General features: G+C 37.9%; 2 protein-coding genes across 7 annotated transcripts in view; one reads left to right on the forward strand and one right to left on the reverse strand.

The window, feature by feature from the left end:
- VEPH1 (ventricular zone expressed PH domain containing 1) overlaps positions 1 to 21816 on the forward strand; it is a 197225-nt gene that overhangs the window by 43187 nt on the left and 132222 nt on the right. For all 6 annotated transcript variants that reach the window (XM_032485610.1, XM_032485602.1, XM_032485619.1 and 3 more), the window contains one exon: positions 18948 to 19114. In XM_032485610.1, the coding sequence (XP_032341501.1) occupies positions 18948 to 19114 (167 nt within the window). The remainder of the gene's footprint in view (positions 1 to 18947; positions 19115 to 21816) is intronic.
- PTX3 (pentraxin 3) lies at positions 5760 to 11897 on the reverse strand. Its single transcript, XM_032485663.1, has 3 exons — positions 11613 to 11897; positions 10749 to 11153; positions 5760 to 6982 (listed from the first exon to the last, which is right to left on the reverse strand). Exons 1-3 carry the CDS (start codon positions 11740 to 11742, stop codon positions 6369 to 6371), a joined length of 1149 nt encoding a protein of 382 aa, XP_032341554.1. The 5' UTR covers positions 11743 to 11897; the 3' UTR covers positions 5760 to 6368.

Consider the following 21816-nt stretch of genomic DNA (forward strand, 5'->3'; position numbering starts at 1 on the left):
CTTTACTACTTCCCATGATTAATGACTGTATATAAGTGATAATATTTACCTTCACATTAAATGTAAATACAAATTCATTTATTCAAATTTCCTAGACTACATTTATCTATTTTGTGTGCTCTGAATTCTCCTAGTGAGAAGAAAATTGTGAAAGTCCTTCCTCTTGGAGAAAGGATTAAAGGCATGAGCAGAGTGTTGTCTTGATTTGCACTTTGAGAGCTAAGGAGATAGAAGATCCGAATGTCCCTATGTCAAATAAGACAGTTGTATCAGTATTTTTAAATCATCCAACCAAAAAACAAATAAAAAAAGCCTGTCCCTTTTAGTATTATAGGCAAATTAGAACAAATATGCAAGAAGTAATTACAATCTTATCTAAACTGTTTTATGTAATTAAAAAAGAAGTACATTCTTCAACTAATTCTGTAAGGCTAATATAGCCATATCAACACCAAAGGACAATATAAGAAAGAAAAATACAGACCCATCTTAATTATGAGCACAGATGCACAAATCACAAATAAAAATCTTAGCAAAATGACTCTAGCAATGCTTAAAGAAAATAGTTAACATTTGTTAAGTGCTTAGTCTGTACCAGGTACTAGTCTTTTAACTCATAATTCTCTTAATATCTTATGAGGGAGGAACTATTGTTATCCTCATGTTATAAAAGTTAAGACTAAGTTAAGTTATGTAGGATGCAAAGATGACAATATTCAAGATGTAATTCCCTTCAGGGAAAGACTAAAGGGGAAAAAATTCATTGTATCAGTAAAAGTGTCTCATAAAATTCAGTACCCATTCATGAAAAAAAAATTGCAACCTAAAAATTTTGGAGAACTTTCTTAAACTGATTAAGAAGACATTATATATATATGATATATATATGTATATATATAATTATAGATAATTAAGATTGTAAGTGATGTATATATATACTCTCCTTTTGTAAAATTCAAAATCTGTTTATGATTAAAAAAAATCCCTCAGCAAACTAGCAGTAGAAGGGAACATCCTTAATCTAATAAAGGATATCTACAAAAACCTACAACTAAAATCAGACTTAATGGGGAAATATTGAATGCTTCCCCATTGAATTAAAAAATAGACAAAGATGTCCCTTTGGTAATTCATTTGTTTTCAGCTTAAATCATGTCAAGGTAATTTAATATTTTGTAACATCAGAACCTTTTCACAGTGGGAGAGTTGTTTTTCAGTGGTCCTGAATAATTCTCCAGACTTGTTCTTTGCCACATGAAAACGCTTTGTTAAACCTGTCTAGTATTGGAATACAAAAGTATAACCAGTGCTTAGCGCAGCATGAGTTAGCATGTCTTTCACCCAGGAAACTAACAATATTATTGGCGATCCCTAAAATGAGGGTACCTCTAACTGTAAGAGATTATTTGAGAGCTCAAAGGGAAACCTTTTCCAAATTTTGATTTGGAACTAACTCTGTAACGCAGTGCACACCCCTACTATCAAAACTAAAAGCAGTGATGTCCCTTCCTCTGTGTTTTGGAATCAGTGGTCATAATAAGGAAGTATGCCTTTCCATCAGTAGGCCTTTTACATGGTCGTCTGGCACAAATCATAAGGTGACCTCAAATGATTTGAAACTTAAGTAGAAAGTCTTTAGAAAGAATTGTAATCTTATCTCAGCAAGAGTCCAGATTCCTTTCTGACTTACTAGCAGTAACCTAGAATAGACTGTCTAGTTAATTATGATAAATTCACCTCATTTCTCAATGTGAGACAAAATTCAAACCACTGATTGGTGAGCTGTCTCAGAAAAATGGGGATAGAAAATTGACCTCCCATTTATTATGGCAGTAATAATATGTACCAAATAGGGTAGATATGAGGCTTAAACAGATAAAGCAGCTATACTTGCACAATGCTGAGCCCACAGTTCATCAGTGGTTATGATGTTTCTTCTCTTTATCACCATCATCATAATCATCATCATCATTGTCATCCTGAGTATCTGCCATGTACCAGGCCCATGTTAAAATATTGAAGGCAGAATCATATTCATTTTTGGAGTTTTGTAATCTCTAGGGAGATACTTAGCCATTAAAAATTCATGATGCAGTATTCCTCAAGGAAACGGTTGTAAGTTCATTGTACTACAGGTTGTTGGGAAAGAATTTATTGATCAAATATCCTAGAAAACAGACTACTAAGCAATCTCATTACGAATATTCAACCTAAATATTAATACATATGGGGAAATATTATATACAGTGTTCTAAAAACCAGCCCAAGTGTGGATCAAGAAAAAAGACACATCTTAAATCAAAAAAGAACCTCTTCTGAATTGTTAACTGAATCTTGGATCTGATGCACTCCAGAGTTTGCACCTTCTTGACTTCACCAGCAGATGTTGCTGTGAAGTAGAATAAGGCCTGCATGGTTTTGAACATTTGTGGACTGAACTCTGAGAATGACTTACCCACAATGAAAGGAAATCTTTATATTTGTTTATATGTTTATATTTTTGTTTGTTTGCTTATTTTTTATTTAATCTACTGGGAACAACCTGGAAAAATATTTTTTAATGATAACTATTTTATTTCAAATATTATTTTAGGGTTTGTAAAGCATTTTTGGATACATTATCTCTTTTTATGTCATTTTCTTAATACTCCTTCATCAAGGTAGGCGAGTTCTGTTATCCTCAATTTCTTGGCTCATTTAAGGCTCATAAAGATTAGTCAGCAGGCCTGATGTCTTTTAGTTAGTGGGTAATGGTGCTAGGATTTAAATGCTGAATTTCTGACCCCAAGCCCAGCAGGCTTTCTTCTACACTCCAGATTTATAAAACCAAATGCAAAGGTCAGCAGTCTGAGTTTTTAAGTTCACTGAATCCAGGAATATACAAGTGAACACATACAATTATTTTGACCAAGATATTTAACTTTACGAGTGCTATTTCTTAGTGGCTAAAATACAGTTCTGGAAACATTTGGCCTTAGTAAGATTCTCAAAGAAGAGCTTTCTAATACAAAATTTAATGGGAGATGAAATAAAAATCAATTATAATTTCTTCTTTGTTTGCAAATCTAATTATTTATCAAAGTGATGTTAATTGAATAATTGTAAATACCTATCTAAAATTCTGTAATGTATTCTTAATAGTCAAATGTTCTGGATATATTTTAAAGGAATTAATACTTAATTAAAAACCAACTTATATTGTAATAGACAAGGAAAATGTATCAACCCTATCTTGTTCAGATACTATCTCTGCAAAAAAGTTGCTCTACTGACATACATATGTACGTACTAGTACTAGAGTGACAAAGTGACAAACAGTCACAGTTTGCCTGGGACTGAAGGATTTCCTGGGACATGGGACTTTCAGGACTAAAGCTGGGATAGTCTTAAAACCAGGACAGTTGGTCACTCTAGCACACATGTATAATATTTTATAACTTATATACGTAATGTATTATATATTAGTTACACACGTATTTTTCCTCCTAATAACTTGGGTTATCTTGCACAATTCTCTTACTATGCTGTAATATGATGATGCCCTCAGTAACCATCCTGGTGAGTGAAACTCTTTGTCAGTGTGTTAAACTAAGCTAGCATGCTGATACTTCTTTTCCGATATTTTATCTCAGTTTTACACATTTATTACTTCCTCCTTTTGCTGACACAATGTATTCTAAAGCTCATTAAATGCTATTAGTCAGTGTTTAAAAAAAAAAAGTCAGATGGGGGAGAGAGTATAGCTCAGTGGTAGAGCACATGCTTAGCATACGCAAGGTCCTGGGTTCAATCCCCAGTACCTCCATTAAAAATAAATAAATAAATAAGCCTAATCCTTCCCCCCCAAGAAATAAATAAATAAATGAAAAGAAGCTGCCACTTTAAAAAATAAAAATTAGAAACAAAAACAAAAAAAATTTTTTTAAGTCAGATAAATTTGTAAAATGTATTTTGTGTATCTAGTCTCTGAGTTTTGAGGGAATAAAGTGGTTGGTCTTTTTTATTGGAAAAAAAATTGCTCTACTGGATCAGGATTAGATAAAGTGGTCAACCAATAGTGGGCTGAAGAAGATAAAAGTGTATTTATTTATCTTGTAAAAGAGGTTTAGGCACAGGCAGCCCAAGGCTGGCAAGACAGCTTTGTAATATTAAAGACCCAGGCTTCTTCTATGTCGTTATGCAAAATTTCTTCATCTAAGATGGTTGCTGAAATTCCAGCCATCATTACCATATTCCAATCAGTTAGAAGAAGGAAGGGAAAAGGAGCCACATTCAGTGTCTCACCATCAGCCAGAATTTAGTCGTATGGCCATATCTAGTTGCACCTGATGCTGGAAAATACAGTCTTTACTCAAAATGGCCATACATGCCATTAAAACGAGAATACTATTACTTAGGAAAACAGAGAAAATAGGTATCAGGGGACAATTAGAAGTCCCTGGAACACCTATCCAGGTCTACTGCTGTAGCAGATGAAATTTCTACTTTTGTAAGCCATGAGTTACTTTCTTTTCTTCTATTTATTTCTTCTTTGCCTTCAACATGTAATTCCTGTTAAAAATTAAAAGTTCCTTTACATTTAACTCTGTCAGCATATGAGTTTGCATATATCTTGTCCTGCATCATCTTGGGTCTCTTGAACAGAGGTAATTCATGCTGAAATGTGGAAAGGAATAGCTTAACTCTGGGCTGAAGGTTTTGGTCCAGTATTTCTTCCTTCAGCTCAGCATTTGGAGTTAGCCATTTAGACAGTGGCTAAACAGGGACTTGTTTATGGCCACTGCACCTGCAACCTTGAATTATGCAATCTCCAAGGGTCTAAGATTGGCCTGTGACCTCATAACTAGGAACCATTTTCTTTGAGACCCTTCAATGAGTCTTACGAGTAGGGTGAAGCTATACTGATACCAAGAGTATCCTCAAAGATTCCTAGATTTATGGAAATTCATTGCTGAAAGAGACTAAGAATCCAACCCCCTCGTTTTACTGAGAAATCTCAGAGGAGTTACGTAATTTGCCTAAGGACATCAGGCTAGTTACAAAATGTGGTTGGATAATTACTCCCGGTCCCCTCCTCCAAAACTCACAAACAGGAAATTGTAGTTGTTCAGGTCCTGTCTTTAGGTGGACACATCATCACTGTGATTCTACCATATTTCCTACTGATATTCAGAAGTTGCTTTGTGATGTTCTTCTGTTAGCCCTTGCATAGCCTCTACAGGAGGAAAACATTAGTGTGGTAGAGTTATCGCCCCATCTGCAGGATGAAGGGACTTGACCATACTCTCCTTTATGCATAAGTAAGAGAATGGGATGTGCATTAAAGGCAGAAGTCATTGTTTCTTTTCCAGATTTTTAGATCTCCCCAATAACAGTCCTAAGCCATCTCTTGCAGGAATCGTGTATCTGAGGAACTCTGGTAATTCATGTTTGTTTCCCATGTTACATAGGACAGAAAGTTGTATATGCTCATAGCATCATCAAATTTGAAGGAATCATTGTTTCTTCAATTCCTTGATTCTCAGTTGAGAAAACTAAAACCCAGAGAGATGAATTGACTTACCAAGATCATATTTCTTGCTTATGATTTATAGGAAGCCTAAGCTTAAAACAACTCCACAGTTTGTTGCTAACAAAATTAATGATTAGTATTTACATAATAGATTAGTATCTGAAAACTAACTGCCTGCTGCAGATAAAAAAAGAAAAATGTGAATTTCCTTCCAGACATTTTAAATTAATAATTAGACAGCATGGACTAGTTTTATAAAATATTTTATTTAAAGTAGAGCTTTACAAAAATAGTCTTAATAAAATTAATACAAAACCATCTTACAATATAACTTATATAACTATCTTCTCAAAAAAGTGACATTTGATTATAACACATAAACTACATTTGTATTTGTTAAGTCACATTGTAGTATAAATATGTTTTATCATCATTTTTTGTAATAAGGTATATACCAGTAACAATGAACAATGGATAACAAATGTTATTTTATTATTCTTCCAATGTAAAATTCATCTCTGGCCAAAACAAAGTTTACCAAAGAAAAGTAAAACAATTGTCCTTCTGTTCAACTATACAGTCCTTTTTAATTATTTGAGAGTTTCTCTGACAAGGACACAGCATTAATCTGAAAGCACCATGGCATCAAGTCTAGTAACAATATCCCCAAAAGCCTTCTCCAATGTCTCCCCTTTGACTGTTTATTCAGCATTTTGCCAAGATAAATATCTCTCAGCTCTCTCCTTCATTAGTCTCAAGTGTTCTTAATATGCACTGAGGTTTTCAGACCTTCCCAACTGGCACCTGTTTAAAATGTGAGTTTCTTTCTTTGGCTTCAAGTGGAGTTTCACAACACTTAGGAAACATACTGAGCTCCTCCGTGGGTCTGAATCTCCGTGACTCCCCACCCAACCACATTGCCCCGGATGTGACAAGACTCCTCTCCTCCAGTCTTTCTTATCTCCTCGTTGCTGAGAACATGATTCCAGATATTGAAGCCTGTGAGTCTTCCAGAAAAGGCTAATGTTTCATCAAAGCCACCACCCACGCAGCAGCCATTCTTTTCTTGGCCAATCTGCAGGATTCCTCCCTCAGGAACAACGTGACCCGTAGCCATGTTGACTGTGGTGGCCACCAGTTCACCATTTACCCAGAAGGACATGCGCCCTTTCTCTGAATTCCAGGTGCTGCACAGATGGGTCCACGTTCCCAGGGAAATCACGGTGTCGGCAACCAGTCTGTTTTCCTCTCCACCCACCACAAGCACAATGGACTGATAGGTGAGGTACAGCTGGATCTCATATGGATTCCTCTTTGTGCCATAGGAAAACAGGATGGTTTTGTTTAATACATCTGTGGCTTTGACCCAGATGCAGGCACTGAAAGCATCAAGTTTCATTGGTGTCGCCGGATGCACGCTTGCAAAAATCTTTTTGGAACGCATGGGGAATAAAATCGCTGTTTCACAACCTAGAGTAGCAGGAAAGTAAGAATATAAGAGTAAATATAAACTCATTCCAAAGTGATTCTGGCAGTTAGGTATTTTAGCATGGGCCTTTTCATGACTACAGTTGAAAACTAATGCTGCATCATATTATGACTTAAGGGGCCCCAATTGCAATCTCTGTAGAGCAAAGAAAACAGGAATAAGGAAAGCCAACTGTCTCATTCAATGAAGCATCTAAATGGAGAAGGCGGCACACAGAGGAGCCAAATCGTTCAAACCCACAGAATAATGAAAACCATGTTTTAATAACTACTTCCCTTCCCAACTAGCTTATTTTGTTACAGCTTTTTAAAAAAGTGTTGAATCACTATGTGTTAACTCCAAATAATGACACTTGTAATTTCCAAAAACTTAAAGCCAAGCTAGTTTCCCTCCCATTGACTTTATCAAGCTCCTAGAACTAACACCTGTGAGATTCATTGGGCCCAGCTAATCTGGCCATTAACATGTATTTTTCAGCAAAACTCTAGGACAGTCAGGATGTTGCTGAATACATTTGAATAAATCACATATTCTCAGATATTTGTAAACTTTGCAAAGTTTGTAGAAAACTACCTTTGAAAGACAACAATATATAAATAATGATGACTAACTCTTATCAGGTACTCACTATGTGCCAGATACTGCTCTAATCCCTTTGTCATTTTAATCCTCATATCAACCCTAAGAGGTGGTCTTACTAGTCCCATTTTACAGATTAAAAAAAAACCTGAGGCACAGAGTGCTAAGTAGTGTGGCTATGCTGACGTAGCTGGTAAGTGGTAAAACTGGGGTTTGAAACTGGGCACTCTGGCTGCAGAAGCCACACCCTTAACCAGCACACTGCATTGCCTCTTAATGGTAGAAGAACCCCCGGATTTGGCTAAAAGAGCTGGAATTCAGTTTGTTTATTACTAGTAAGCTGTGTAGCTTTTTATGAATCCCACGATCTCTCCAAGCTTTACAGTTATCTGTCAAAGTCTCTTCCATTTCCCTCCTAATATTCTCCAAGTCGGTAAGCAGCAACTATGTAGCACTTGAGAAGAGCTGTGCAGACCAAAGATATGCTTAAAAATTCTCACATTATCCACATGCTTATAAATACTATTTAAGCCATAACAGAAACCTTTAAGGAAGAGTGAATTCTTCCAACAGGCTGGATGAAGAACATTTCTGCTATTACACACTTAAGAGACTTTCAAACTTGAGGGTTGAGAGCTCAGTAAACTCCCGCCTCTGTCTACCTCCAGGTCACATGGTCAATCAGGGAGCTGGAGATGCTGCAGTGAAGAGCTTCTAGGTATCTTTGGGAAAGGATGTGCTAGAACCTTTGACAGGTGAACTCTGCTTTATTCTAACCTCATATATGTATAAAAGACTAGATGAAGAAAGAATGTTTAAAACCTAAGTTAGGGCTAGGTAGACACTGCTTTAAAAAGCAAACTGTCAGAGCATTTAAAGACTAACTGGTGAATAGACGGAACTTGCAGGAACCAAATGTCCATGCAAAGTGTGGTAAACTAAGTTAACCACCTGCAAGTGGCTGAGGGCCAGTTTCCATCCCCCCCAAATAAAGTAGATGTGGTCCTTATCCTTTAGAAATAGTCAAAGAAGATATTGAAATTCAGAAAACCCTATAATAGTAACTAATACAGAAGCACAAAATTGGTCTTATCATACTTTGGTATTAACTTTTTCACTGAATAATTTGAATCTCTGAAGATTTTTTAAAAATGAATTTTTAATGAGGCATTCTTTTTTCAAGTGAAATTGATAGGTGCATGCTTTTCTAGCTATGTTATTTAAATCAAAGATCATGGAACAAAAGATCACCATATACATGGGCATTTGAGATATTCTCTGTAATGTTTCAGTAAAGTAGTGTTTGAGAGGGAGCCTACTGCAATCTAATTAACTGATTTCCTGTTTAAATAAGCCCAGGCAGTCAGGATTGCATTCCAAAGCCTTCCTTGATTGCCTCTTAGAGAACCAGCTTCCCCTGTAGGCTGCACTGGTTATGTGAGTTCATGGAGTGGAACTGCATGCTGGCAGGGTTTTTTTTGTGGCATCTTTTGGAGGCCAGTGATTGAGGCCCTTGATATGTCTTTAAAATGTCAGAAACTCTCTCATGAAATGGCTTTTAACTAATAGGTTTTTCTGATTATATTATCAAAGACCAAGCAGAATTAAAACCAGGTTCTTAAGAGGCCGACAACAGAATGATTAGGAATCCCTTAGGAGCCAAGCTGGCAGGAAACCAAGAGAGGAGAAATCAAAGCATGTGGGTAAAACTAATGTGGATGTAATAAGAAATTAACACTTTAAAATTCAGAAAAACATTCCTCTTCTGCTCTAGCTAGTATACAGAGGTAAAGGTGAAAATTAGTGTAATTCTTCAGTTTTTCTGGTATGTGATATGCACAATGATTCTATGTTGTTTGCAAAAGACAAGAAATTCCATCCATTAAAACAGCCAAAGAATTATAATTTGTCTTCTTGCCACTTACATTGAGGATCTATTGTATATTTGTTTTTAGGGGTTTTCCCCCTCTGAAGCCCTATTTAATATATATTTTTTAAATGCTCTGTACTGATAAACCATCCTCAAATATTTAGGAAAGACAAATATGATATTCTGGTATGCTTACTGCAATTTTAAATGAAACGTGCTTGATTCTTTCTCCTACCCCATCCAATAAGAGTTGTTTTATTGGACATATAAGAAAGGATGGCACTATTTGTAATTGCTTTCTGTTCAAAGGATGCTCAGGAAAAGTGTAAGTTATATTTTCTTATCTAGGACACAGATTTTCTAATACAACTGACAAATGATAGTTACATCATTATTTCTTAGAAATTTTGACTTACAAAGGAGTGTTATGTGACTCCAAATCTTTCCTTTATTTCTTTGAAATGTATTATGTTTGGCCCACTTGTGTTTGCATAACAGGAGACTTTGACAAGTTGCATCTGGTTTGAACTGCCTCTGTCCTGTTTCACCCTGATCCTCCATATCCCTGGGGTGGCCCGAGGTACCAATTGGCTCTCACATCTGACTGTCCCACTTTGGATTCGTCAGCTGCTCGTGGTTTATTCCAAATCTCACATCCTCGGGCCTCCACTCTCGCGCTCATTTCACAGAACCAGCGCTGAGGATACACCCCTCAGGAGATCAGATTCAGCCTCAAGTCTCTGGTTCAGCCCAGAGATTGGAAAACATACCTAAAAATTAGGCTGGCCCCTGAAATAGTGCGGGGAACCAGAGCTCCCCTAAAAAGAGAGGCAGGCTAAAATTAGAAGAAGTGGAAATCCCTAACGGAGGGAAGCTGGACATCGAGAGAGGTCAGGGTTATAACGGGCCAATAGAGCTCCTGCAATGCCTGGTCGGATCGTGTGTCAGTTCGGGGGCCCTTTACGTGTATTTCAAGACTGTGATGGTTACATGCACAGCTATCTTCTGGGTTGCTCGGTACTGGAGACTACTTTTGAAAGCAACTTTTCCGCCTTAAATGGTGTGTCCGACCTCTGTGATTGTGCGTGGAGAAGCAGAAGGGTGTGTGTGTGTGTGTGTGTGTGTGTGTGTGTCTGTGTGTGTCTGTGTGTGTGTGTCTGTGTGTGTGTGTGTGTGTCTGTGTGTGTGTGTTTCCTCCCACTAAAGCCTCCCCTTGAGAGTTGATGATTCGGCTTCCCACACCGCGCGCTCCGAGAACAAAGCCGCGCGGGGTTCCCCGCCCGACCGGGGGTCCTTACCTGCCGGCAGCCAGCGCCCGGCCGCCCAGTCCCGCACCGCTCGGAGGTCCGCCCGCGTCCGCCGCAGCTCCTCAAGCACCGCGCTCAGGGCCCGCCCCTCCTCCTGCTGCGGCCGCGGCATCCCGGCTTCCTCCAGACGCGCCAGCCTGCGTCCGGCATCGCGGCTCGCCTGCAGCAGCTCGTCCAGCGCCCGGGCCAGCCTGGCCTCTGCGGGGGCCGCCGGTGCGCACGGCCTCCCCAGGCTGCTCGCCAGCCGGCCAAGCTCGGCCCGCAGGTTCTGCAACTCCCCGCGGAAGACGTCGTCGGTGGCCTGCAGCAGCATGCCCTCCCGCATCTGCGAGTTCTCCAGCATGATGAAGAGCTTGTCCCACTCGGAGTGATCCCGATTGCAGTCGCATGGCGTGGCTAGAGAGCGGGACATACATGTTACCAACCCTCCCAGGCCTTCCTTGGGTGTGCTTTGTAAAAAGCCGACCTCCCTCAGGGGTCCCAAGTTACAGCCCGTCCCCAGCACCCGCTTCCCTATTAAGGACACCTCCAAAAAAAACAACGTGTAGATATCGCTAGCATGACAGAAACCACGCAGGTATATATTAAGTTGAACTTCATGAAATTGCCGTTCGTGGAGCTCAAAACAGGCGAGTATGGGCAATTTCCTATGGTTCGACCCATTAGTATGTATGACAGAAAAAAACTTTTTGAAACCTCCCCCTTTCCTAACGTGCTTCTCTCTTTTGTAAAACAAACTAATTTCGGGGGGGGGGTGTTATTTCATTGGCTACTATATATATATATAAAACATTTAGACCCAACGAGGTGGATATGTAATTAGGGTTAGCAGAGAAACAGTTAAAATGAACTTACGGTCCTCAGTGGGATGGAGTCCATTGTCTATTTCGTTGTCCAAATTCACATACATGAGCTCATAATCATCCGAGTTCTCGGCCGACACTGCAGACCAGAGAACACAAAACAGAATCACAGGGAGATGCATTGCTGGAGAGACAAAGTTCTTCCCTCGGCTGGCGGGAGGGAACGAGGCAAGAAGCTCTCAAGTGAGCAGAGGAGAGCAGAGAAGAGTGAGAGTGAGAGGCAGGAGCCGAGAGCCCTCAATAAATACTGGGGAAAGTCTGAATGGGGATGAATGAGTAATGCCAGTGGCACCGCGTTAACGGGAGTTCCCCTGTATTGGGTGAGGGGAGGGGGCTGGGGGGGGGAAGGGTGAAGGAGACGTGGATGTTGCACAATAGTAAACCACAAAGGTTTACACTGAAGTCAGATTAATTGAAGGAGGGTCAGAGGGGAAAGAACGGGGGAAACTGGGCCAGGATTGTCCCCCTGAGGATTAGCTGTTGTAACTTGAATTGGTAGCACTGAGGGATGAGAGAGAGAGGAGGGGGGTTATGGGGAGAAATAATTCAGCAGGCACAGAGGTATGAAAGCAAGAGCATCATTTCAGCATTTTGTGAGGGCTCTCATTATTTCACAATTCTTTATGTATAGAAAACTTTTTTCACTTTTTCTTTGTACATAGTTTTACAGTCTAAGCTGTAAAGGTTACTCTGATTTCAAGATAAACCAACGCAGTAAGAATTTGTATGGCTCTAGAAGCCAAGTCCATTCCAAATTATCCCATCTTTAATCCTTCTGGAGTTGCAACTGTACTTCTATAAACATACTTTTTTTTTTATAACAAACAGAAAAACTGGTAAACCTAAAATGAGGAGCTGGGAGGAAAAGAATAAACTGATTTTAAGCGTGTTTCTTTTTATAACCTGGTATTATATGGAAATTATATTATTTCACTAGGCTTAGAGTCATAGATCATGTTTTTAAATTTAGAAATTCTTGTTTATGCCAATATATAGAGATCTACATAAGCTGAAAACTGTCCTGAACAAAACACCTAGACATATGTTTACCTTAGAATAATAATAAAAACTTTAAATGTACAAATATACTCTCAATAAAGTAAGGGAAATATCCAGAGGCCAAAGATAGGGAACCCAAAACAGACCAATAAGCCTAAGAGCTGGTGCTAGGCATCCCCTGGAGGGGAGGTGGAGTCGGGGAGAGGATATCAGTTCTGCAACAACCAAGCATTAATAGCCATGTGGGAGAAGGCTTAGGCCAGAGTAGGGAGTTACAGATTCGATTTCAGTAGCTATAGCTCCCACTCTTTGCCCTGGCACAAGAAAGTGAGAAGTAGGTATGTCTCTTTGATTGAATTCTGCAGAGTCTCTAAGAGTTTGTGACTTTGGCCCTGTCCTTATACATGTTTGAGATTCAAATGAATACTATCTGTAACAGTAAAAATACCTAATTAAATATATTTATTTAAACATGTGAGGAAACAATCCACCATAAATGAGACCCAGCAGAAACCAAAAGGGATTAGATACCCCTCTCTCAAGAATTTCATTTATTTAAAATATCAGCTAGAAGCTAGAAAATAAGTGTGTTTAAAATTATTTAAGATCTACAAGAGGGAATTGGAAACATTAAAAAAGAAAAAGACACTGTCAAAAGAAAAAGATTAGGCCTATATGTTTAAAGAACCAAATATAATTTCTGGAATTAAAAAAAAAAGTTAATTGAAATTGTAAAACACCTCGAGGAATGGATTAAATGGCAAATTAGGCAAAGCTGAAGAGACTATTAAGGAACTGAAAGAAAGGTCTAAGAAAATAATCCAAAATCTACTCTGTAAATTCAGCAAAGTATTCTCAAATCATTTCTTTGATCAGAATGATAGCAAAATTGATTTTTCTTTGTTAGTTCAAGGATGTTTATATTTTAAAGGACAACTACCAAAACCAAAAGGAAATAAAATGTCCAAATAGAAGGTATAGAGTGAGTTTTAAAAAAAAAAGCTTGATTTATTCAACAGAAAGTAGTGAAGAAAGGAAGAAAAGCATAGACAAAGCAAGGAAATAAAAAGCATAGCATAACATAAAATAAAAACAAATATACCAGTAATCACCATAAATATTAATGAAACAAACTTTCCAGTTAAGAGACAAAGATTGTTATATAGAAATATTTTTTAAGTTCAACTACATGTCACTTACAAGAGTTGCACATAAAATATAAGAATCTAGAAATCTTGAAAACAAAATTTAAAAGTGGTGAGAGAATATACCAAACAAGTGCTATTTAAAAAAGGTTGCATAGCTATATAAATATCAGCCAAAAATAGACTTTAAGGCAAAGAGAATAATTATGATAAAAGAAACACTTTACCAGGAAGATAGCTCAGAATTATCTGATAACAAAGTTTCAAAAAATATATACCTAAAATTGACAAACTTATAAGGGAAAATGAACAAATCCATAATCATAAAGGGAGATTTTAATACACTTCTCATAACTGATAAGTCCATTTCTGTCTTAACTGATCATTCAAATGCCAAAAAAACTGCTAAAGGATACAGAAATTTAAACTACATAATTTAAAGTTTGATGTAATGAAATATATACAGCATCGCCCAAAAGGTTTGATAAGCAAATTCTACCAAACAAGGAACACATAATCCCCATTTTATATAAACTACCTCTGATACTAGAGTGCAGGAATGCACTAAATTCTTTTTATATGTCTAGTAAATATGATACCAAAAAGAGACAAGGACAGTACAAGAAAGGAAAACTGTAAGCCAGTCTCATTTAGGAATATAGATGCAAAAGCTCTAAATAAAATATTAGATCCAAAAGGATCCAGCAGTGTATTCATAAAAATAATCATAATCGAGTTCGGAGTATGCCAAGAGAACAAGATTGATTAAACATTAGACTTCATTAATTTATTACATTAGCAATTTAAAGAGGAAATCATATGGTTATGTCAACAGATACAGAAAAATCATTTAATAAAATTCAGCACTCATTCATGTTCAAACTAGGGAAAAGACAGGAACTTAAACTAATAAAATGTGAATACCAAAAATGTACAGAAACATACATACATTATGGTGAATACTTAGAAACATATTTTTAATTGAAGTATAGTCAGTTTACAATACATCAATTATTTCTGGTGCACAGCATAATGTATTAGTCATACATATACAGACATATATTCGTTTTCATATTTTTCATTATAGGTTACTATAAGATATTATAGTTCCTTGTGCTATACAGTGTAAACTTGTTTATCTAGTTGCTTTCTTAATACAGCAGATGAATAGAAAATAACTTTAAAAAAATAAAAACTTTCATTTACAATAGCAACAACAAATATGGAATACCTAAGAATGAATTTAATGAAAGATATATGAGGCACAGCTAATACCACAAAACTTTTTTTTTTTAATTGAAGTACCATTAGTTACCATGTGTAGATTTCTGGTGCGCAGCACAATGTCCCAGTCATGCATATAAATGAATATATGCATTTTCATATTTTTTTCATTAAAGTTTATTACAAGATATTGAACACGGTTCCCTGTGCTATATACAGCAGACACTGTTTTAAAATCCATTTTTATAGTATCACAAAACTTTGAAAGACATAAAAAACTTACATAGAAAAATAGATCATGTACTTGTATGAGAAGACTCAGTTTCAGAGATGTCAGTTATCCCAAATTAGTCTATATATTCAATGTGAAAAAAAAATCCTACCCTAGTTTTTCAAGGAATTTAACAAACTAATGGTAGCATTTATATAAAGGAGCCAAGAGGAATTTGAAGTAGAAGATGAAGAAATTTGCCCTATGAGATATAATGATTTATTGTAAGTTATTATAATTAAGAAAATGTATAATTGGTGAAGGTATGATAAATAGTCAGAAACAGACCCAGATGCATGGAAAACTTTATATATAAAAGAGATAGTACAGATTAGAAAGGAAACAACTGGCCACTCAAATTGATATGGGACATTTGTTTATATACACACAAATATATGTTATCGTTAGATCCCTTCCTCATATGTACAAAAGTAAAGTCCAGATGGATTAAAGACAAACATAAAAACAAAGCCATAATGCTTTTAGGAGAAAATATAGGAGAATATTTTTATGAACGTAGGGTAGAGAAAGATTTCTCAATAACAAAAAATATATAAACCATGAAGTAAAGAAATTTAAAAATCAACTCCATTAAGATTGCAACTTTAAAACTGATAGACCCCAAAATCTGTGCCCAGAATAAATAAGGAACTTCTACGAATCAGTAAGAAAACAGACATCACAATCGGAATAGGCAAAGGATATGAATGGCCAGGTCATGGCAGAGGAAATAACCTGAAAACATATAAAAAGGATGCTGAGTCTCACAAGTAATTAAAGAAATGAAAATTAAAACAAGATATGAGATATCATCTCACACCCCATCAGCCTGGCGAAAACCAGTGTCTGTCAAGACCAAATGTTGGCAAAGATGCAGAGCAACAGAAACACTCTTGTTCCTAGTGGGTATGTAAACTTATAATCACGGTGGTAGGCATACTAATGATCCCCCAAAGATGTCCACATCTTTGCCCAGATGGGCCCGCTGTCATCACAAGGATTCTTAAAAGTGGAAGAGAGGCAGAAGAGATATTCAGATGAAGAGGTATGGTGAAGGAAACGGAGTCAGAGAGATGCTATGTTGCTGACTTTGAAAATGGAGGAAGGAGCCCCCAAACCAAGGATTGCTGGGTAGAAGCTAGAAAAACCAAAAAACAGATTCCTTCCTCCAACCTCCAGGAAGTAACCCAGGCCTTCCAATACCTGGAGTTTAGACTGGTGAGACTCATGTCAAGCTTCTGTGTTATAGAAATTTAAGATAATAAGCTTGAGTTATTTGGGGCTACAAGTTTTTGGTAATTTCTTATGGCAACTATAGAAAACTATTACAACTATGTTGCAAAGAAATTTTGGAACATCTAGAAACTTAAGTCCCAGGGACAAACCCACTGCTTTGCTACTTAATTATGTGGTCTCGAGACTATCAGCATCACCTGAGAGCTTGTTAGAAATTCAGATTCTCAAGCCCTGCTGAGTCAGTATCTGTGTGTTTTAACAGTTTGCCCAGGTAATTTCTAAGCACATTAATCTCAGAAGCAGTACCCAAGGGAGTATCTCCCATTTATGCAGAAAGAAATAGGTATAAAAATTGCAGTACTACTGATGAAAGCACATCATAACAATAATAATAATAATAAAAATCTTTCAACCATAGAGTGTATGAATAAATTTTTGCATATTTATACAATGGAATTCCATACAGCTGTGAGAATAAATGAAGGAGAGCTTCTTAAATATAAAATTTCAACATAATGTTGATGGGGGTGGAGAACTATGTTGCACAGAGATATAGACAATATGATACTATTGATATGAAATTTTAAAGCACATAAAACAACACTATAAATGCTTATTATATAAACACATGCAATTAAAGTGTAAAATGATAAAGGTGATAAATACCAATTTCAGGATAGTGGCTGCCTCTGGGGAGAAAAGGAAATGAATGGGATGGGAAGCACTTATGACACAAGGTTAACTTTTGACAAAGCTGGTTGGTAGGCACACCTGTGGTCCTTATATTATTGCCTACATTTGTCTAATGGCTTGAAATATTTCATAATTAAAAAGAGCATATTAGCTTATGAATGAAATTTATGGGATTTCTACACCGAGTGTCTTCATCAGTTTCTAATTCAAGTACACCAGAAATTGACACAACATTTTAAACTGACTATACTTCAATAAAAATATATATATCCCCCAAATTTTTATTTATTTTTGTGTTATTTGATCAAAAGTCAAGTCAGCTAAAAATGACTAACCTGAGTTTTCCCCGTTCAAGGTTCCCAGGCCTTCAATGAGCACTGTACTGAAAAACCTTGCACTAGTTGCCTGTCTTCAATTTTAATGACAGTTCCATTCATTGTGACCCTTTCCCCCAGTTGATCAGTATGTCTGCATAACTAAGGTCTCTGAGCTAATGGGCCCTGTATAGATAAGGCATTACATTTGTAATTCCTGATTTTTTAAGAAAAAGCTCTTAGTAAAAATAAACAGAAAACAAACAAAATAAAACAATATTTTCCACATTTTTAAAGATGAAAACCATGAATATTTTGAATACCTTGTACTCTGTGGGCATGTGACTAAAATCTGTTCGAGACTGATTTCATGAGCCATATGCTGAAAAAGCAATTCTCATTATTTATCATCACCCAAATATATTCACTTTGATCCAGAATCACCCTTTCATTAAATTTAGTCATTGTTATTCTAAATATTTTGGCTTTCTTTCCTTAATCCTCATATCTAAATGTCCCTTTATATTCAGGCATGTCCCCAATATTTAATAAGTTTCCACATATGTGTAATCACTGCTTATTTGATTCTTTCTCTGTATGTCTTCTATATACCAAGATAAATTTAAAGTAAAGAGAGGCAAGAAAATTCTTTTTCAGGAAATCCTTAGAAACAAATTCTGAGACATTTTAGTACTTGAGAGGATTTTTTGAAAAATCCATACCATAAAGTGATAAGCAGATGTTTCCCATATGTTGTTTGCAGATAAGTCCCATAGCTTGTCATATTTTTTCTTCAGATTCTGATATTTTAAACCCAGTTGTCCATACAGGTCTTTGAGGCAAATCACGTGTGACAAATAAACTGAGTCTAAACTTCCCTTGAAATAATACAGAAATTGGGAATTTAAATTTGCATTGCTACTTAGTTCTAACTATTCATAAAAACAAGGAATAGTTTCCATATATCAATTGTCTAAATCATGCCTCCATATCTCTTAGGAGCACGAATACATTCCTCTGCACTTTTTTGTTGTTGTTGTTCAGTTTCATTTAGATTCATGCTCATAACACTGCTTAGTTTTCATTTAAACAGCATCCAAATATTTCTCGTCAGGAATTCTTTATCGGAATTGTTTCCTTTTCAAGGGTGTGGTCTGGTTACTGTCAAATTTTCTTTTCCCCATGGTGCATTACTCAGGAAAATTTTTCATTAGATTATAATGCTGATCATATCATAAAATATTCACTTTTATGGAATCTATTTAAATCATCCTTTAGTGATTTTTCAGAATAAGGTACCATGTCATTTTTAGCAGGCGATTTGGCCATCAGTCTGTACTATTTCATATGTGAGGAAGTACAAAATTTATTGCACTGATAATAATGGTATTTCTATTGCTCATGGGCTGATAAAGTCATCATTCCCATTTTTGTTCCTTCAACAGGTAATGTCATGTTGTTGAGGGTGTTACCTGCTGTGTATGATAAGCAGCCTCAGCCAATTAACAGACACCTGACAGAACTCCTAGCCTTGATGTCTCAGCTGGAACAACCAGAACAGTACCATCTTCTACGGCTTTTGCACGTAGCTGCAAAGAGGAAGCAACCAGAGGTAAAAAGTGCATCATATACCTGATGGTCCACACATCTGGGCATATCTCTGGGTATGTGGACAGGATGTGCACTTCAAGTTTCCTCTCTCATGTATCCATGTATACCCATCTTTACATGAAAGCAGTCATTCACTTTTTCTAGAATCATGAAAGTGAGGAGGTAGTGGCAGAAGTTGGGTACTGTCCTAGAGTTCTCTAGAGAAACAGAACCAATTTTTTACATATATTCTTATATGGAGTTGGCTTGTGTGATTATGAGGCTAAGAAGTCCCACAATCTGCTGTCTGCAAGTCGAGGACCCGAGAGAGTAAGTGAGTGGTATTGTCCAAGTCCAGGTCCAAGGGTCTAGGACCAGAGGGTTGAGGGTATAAGTCCCAGACCGAGGCCAGGGGAGGACTGATGTCCCAGCTCAAGCAGTCAAATGCAGATCTTCAACAGATGGGATGAGACCCACTCACACCAGGGCAAGGCTGCAATCTGCTTTCTCTTTCTACTGATTTAGATGCCAGTCTCATCTTTAGACCCACAGAGGGAGTGGCATCGGGCCAGACTTTGAAGTTTTGTGTCAGGTAGAACAGAGGGGCAAAGGGCCTTCAGGAAGTGGGGTGGGGTCAGAAGACCTGGACACTGGATGGGGCCCCTGATTCTGCCTTCTTACAAGTTCTCAGGTGATGCTGCTCCCCCTGCTGCTTCAGGGACCACACTCTGAGCAGCAAGGCTAGAGACTGGGCAGAGGACTGGGGACCTCTCTGTTAAGTGGTGTGCATCTTTACTTTTGCCCTTAAAACAATATATTATCATTATTTTTGTGTGTCTTTTCCTTTCAGTACACTTTAAACAACTTGAGTTGTATCTGCATATCTGTATGAACTCCTTCTTAGCATAGTGCTGGGCGCATGGTAGGATTTTAATCAAAAGTTGTTGAATTCAGAAATGAATTAATGAACAAAAGAGATCAAAGAGAGTGAAGACCATGAAGAACAAAGAAAAAGATCTATTTGGTCTCCAAAGGGGGAAAGTGATCCAACAGAGCCAAGATCTAGAGAAGTCAAGGAGACTGGAGGTGGGATTTGACCTTGGATCTGGTAGCTGGGGACTCACCAGTGACCCACAAGGAGCAGTGTCTGTGGGGGTGGAGTGGAGGATGGCAGGTGTCTATTATGGATTGTATCTGGAAGGGAAGGGTAGGAAATGACTGTAGGAGTGTGGGAGTTTAGAGGAAATAAGGAGGGTTAAAAAATATCCAATAAGAATAAAATGATTGAAGATGTGGGAGAAAATATTAGATAGAACAGTTGCTAAAGGAAGTCAGGGAGTCAATTCCAGAGCACCTGTGGAGAAGTCAATTTCGGAAAAGATTAAGTACAGAAAGGACAGGCAAGGCTACAGTAGAGTTTGGGCAGGGAGTGGAGTTAAGGGATCACTGGGTCACCTAAAAGAGGGTTCAGAGTGGAGGGAACACAGACTGGGTTGTGTATTCCTTTTCTGAGCTGCTGTAACAATGCCACAAATGTAGACAAATTTATTATCTTACAATTCTGGCGATCTGAAGTCCAACGTAGGTCAACAGGCCCACATTCCTTCTGGAGGCTCAAGGGGAAAATCTGTTTCTTTGCCCTTTCCAACTTTGAGAGGCTGTCTGCACCCCGTGGCTCATGGCCTGCATCATTCTTACCTTTGCTTTTCCCATCACATCTTCTCTGACTCTGACCCTCCCCCACTCTTCTAAGGCTCTTGCAGTTACACTGGGGCCACCCAGATGAGCCCAGATTATCTATCTCAAGACCCTTTACTTAATCACATCTACAAAGTCCCTTTTGCTGTGTAAGGGAGTATTTTTCACAGGTTCTGGGACTTAGGTTGTGGACATCTTTAGGGAGTCATTATTCTGCCTACCACAGATAGAGTCTGGGGACCAGGTCATATGGGGAATAGTGAGGGGTGACTAACAGGCCAAACTTGGTTTGCTAAAGGAGGCAGCTGGCATGCCATTTTATCTGAAGCCTGAGAGCAAAAGCAAAACAAACAAAGCTTTTAGAAAAGCAGGTTCAATAAAAGTTCAAGGGGGATCTGGGGAGAATAAGTTAATTCGACTTATTTCCCATGGGGTTAAGGCTGGGCAGAAAGGTAAATGAAACCAGGAGGAGGCTCACTTATAGGAAGGGGGAAGGGAAAGGCCTTGGGGCCACCTGACCAAAAAGGTGGGGTCTAAGGGTGAGGGCAACACCACATGTGACATTCAAAGAGGTCTCACCAGACCCCTGGTTACAGGCCTTCTATGGCTGCCCAGAGACTCAGGAAAGGACTATGAAGCTATTTAAAACCAGGCCCCTAACCACTGCCTGGTCTCATAGGACCACTGTAACACCAACACCTCAAACAACTGTACAGTCCCAGGGACCACAGATGAGAATTCTCTCTTGGGGCGCTGAGTTTTTACATATATGCCATGTTCTCCACCTGGAATGTTCTTCCCTTCCACCACAACCTTTTCTGGGCCCACTATTTCTGGTCCTTTAGACAGCTGCATAGATTGCCCTTTCTTGCCAGGAATCCTCTCTGACTTCTTTCTTACCCCTAATCTCTGACATGGCAAATTTCACATTGTAATGAATTTGTCTCTGCTGGTCTCTCTCCCTCTGGACCACCTTGGCTGTGATGCAAATGCTTGAGACACGAGGACCATCTTGGCACATCACTG

The sequence above is a fragment of the Camelus ferus genome, chromosome 1 (assembly GCF_009834535.1).
Source record: "Camelus ferus isolate YT-003-E chromosome 1, BCGSAC_Cfer_1.0, whole genome shotgun sequence".
NCBI lineage: Eukaryota > Metazoa > Chordata > Mammalia > Artiodactyla > Camelidae > Camelus > Camelus ferus.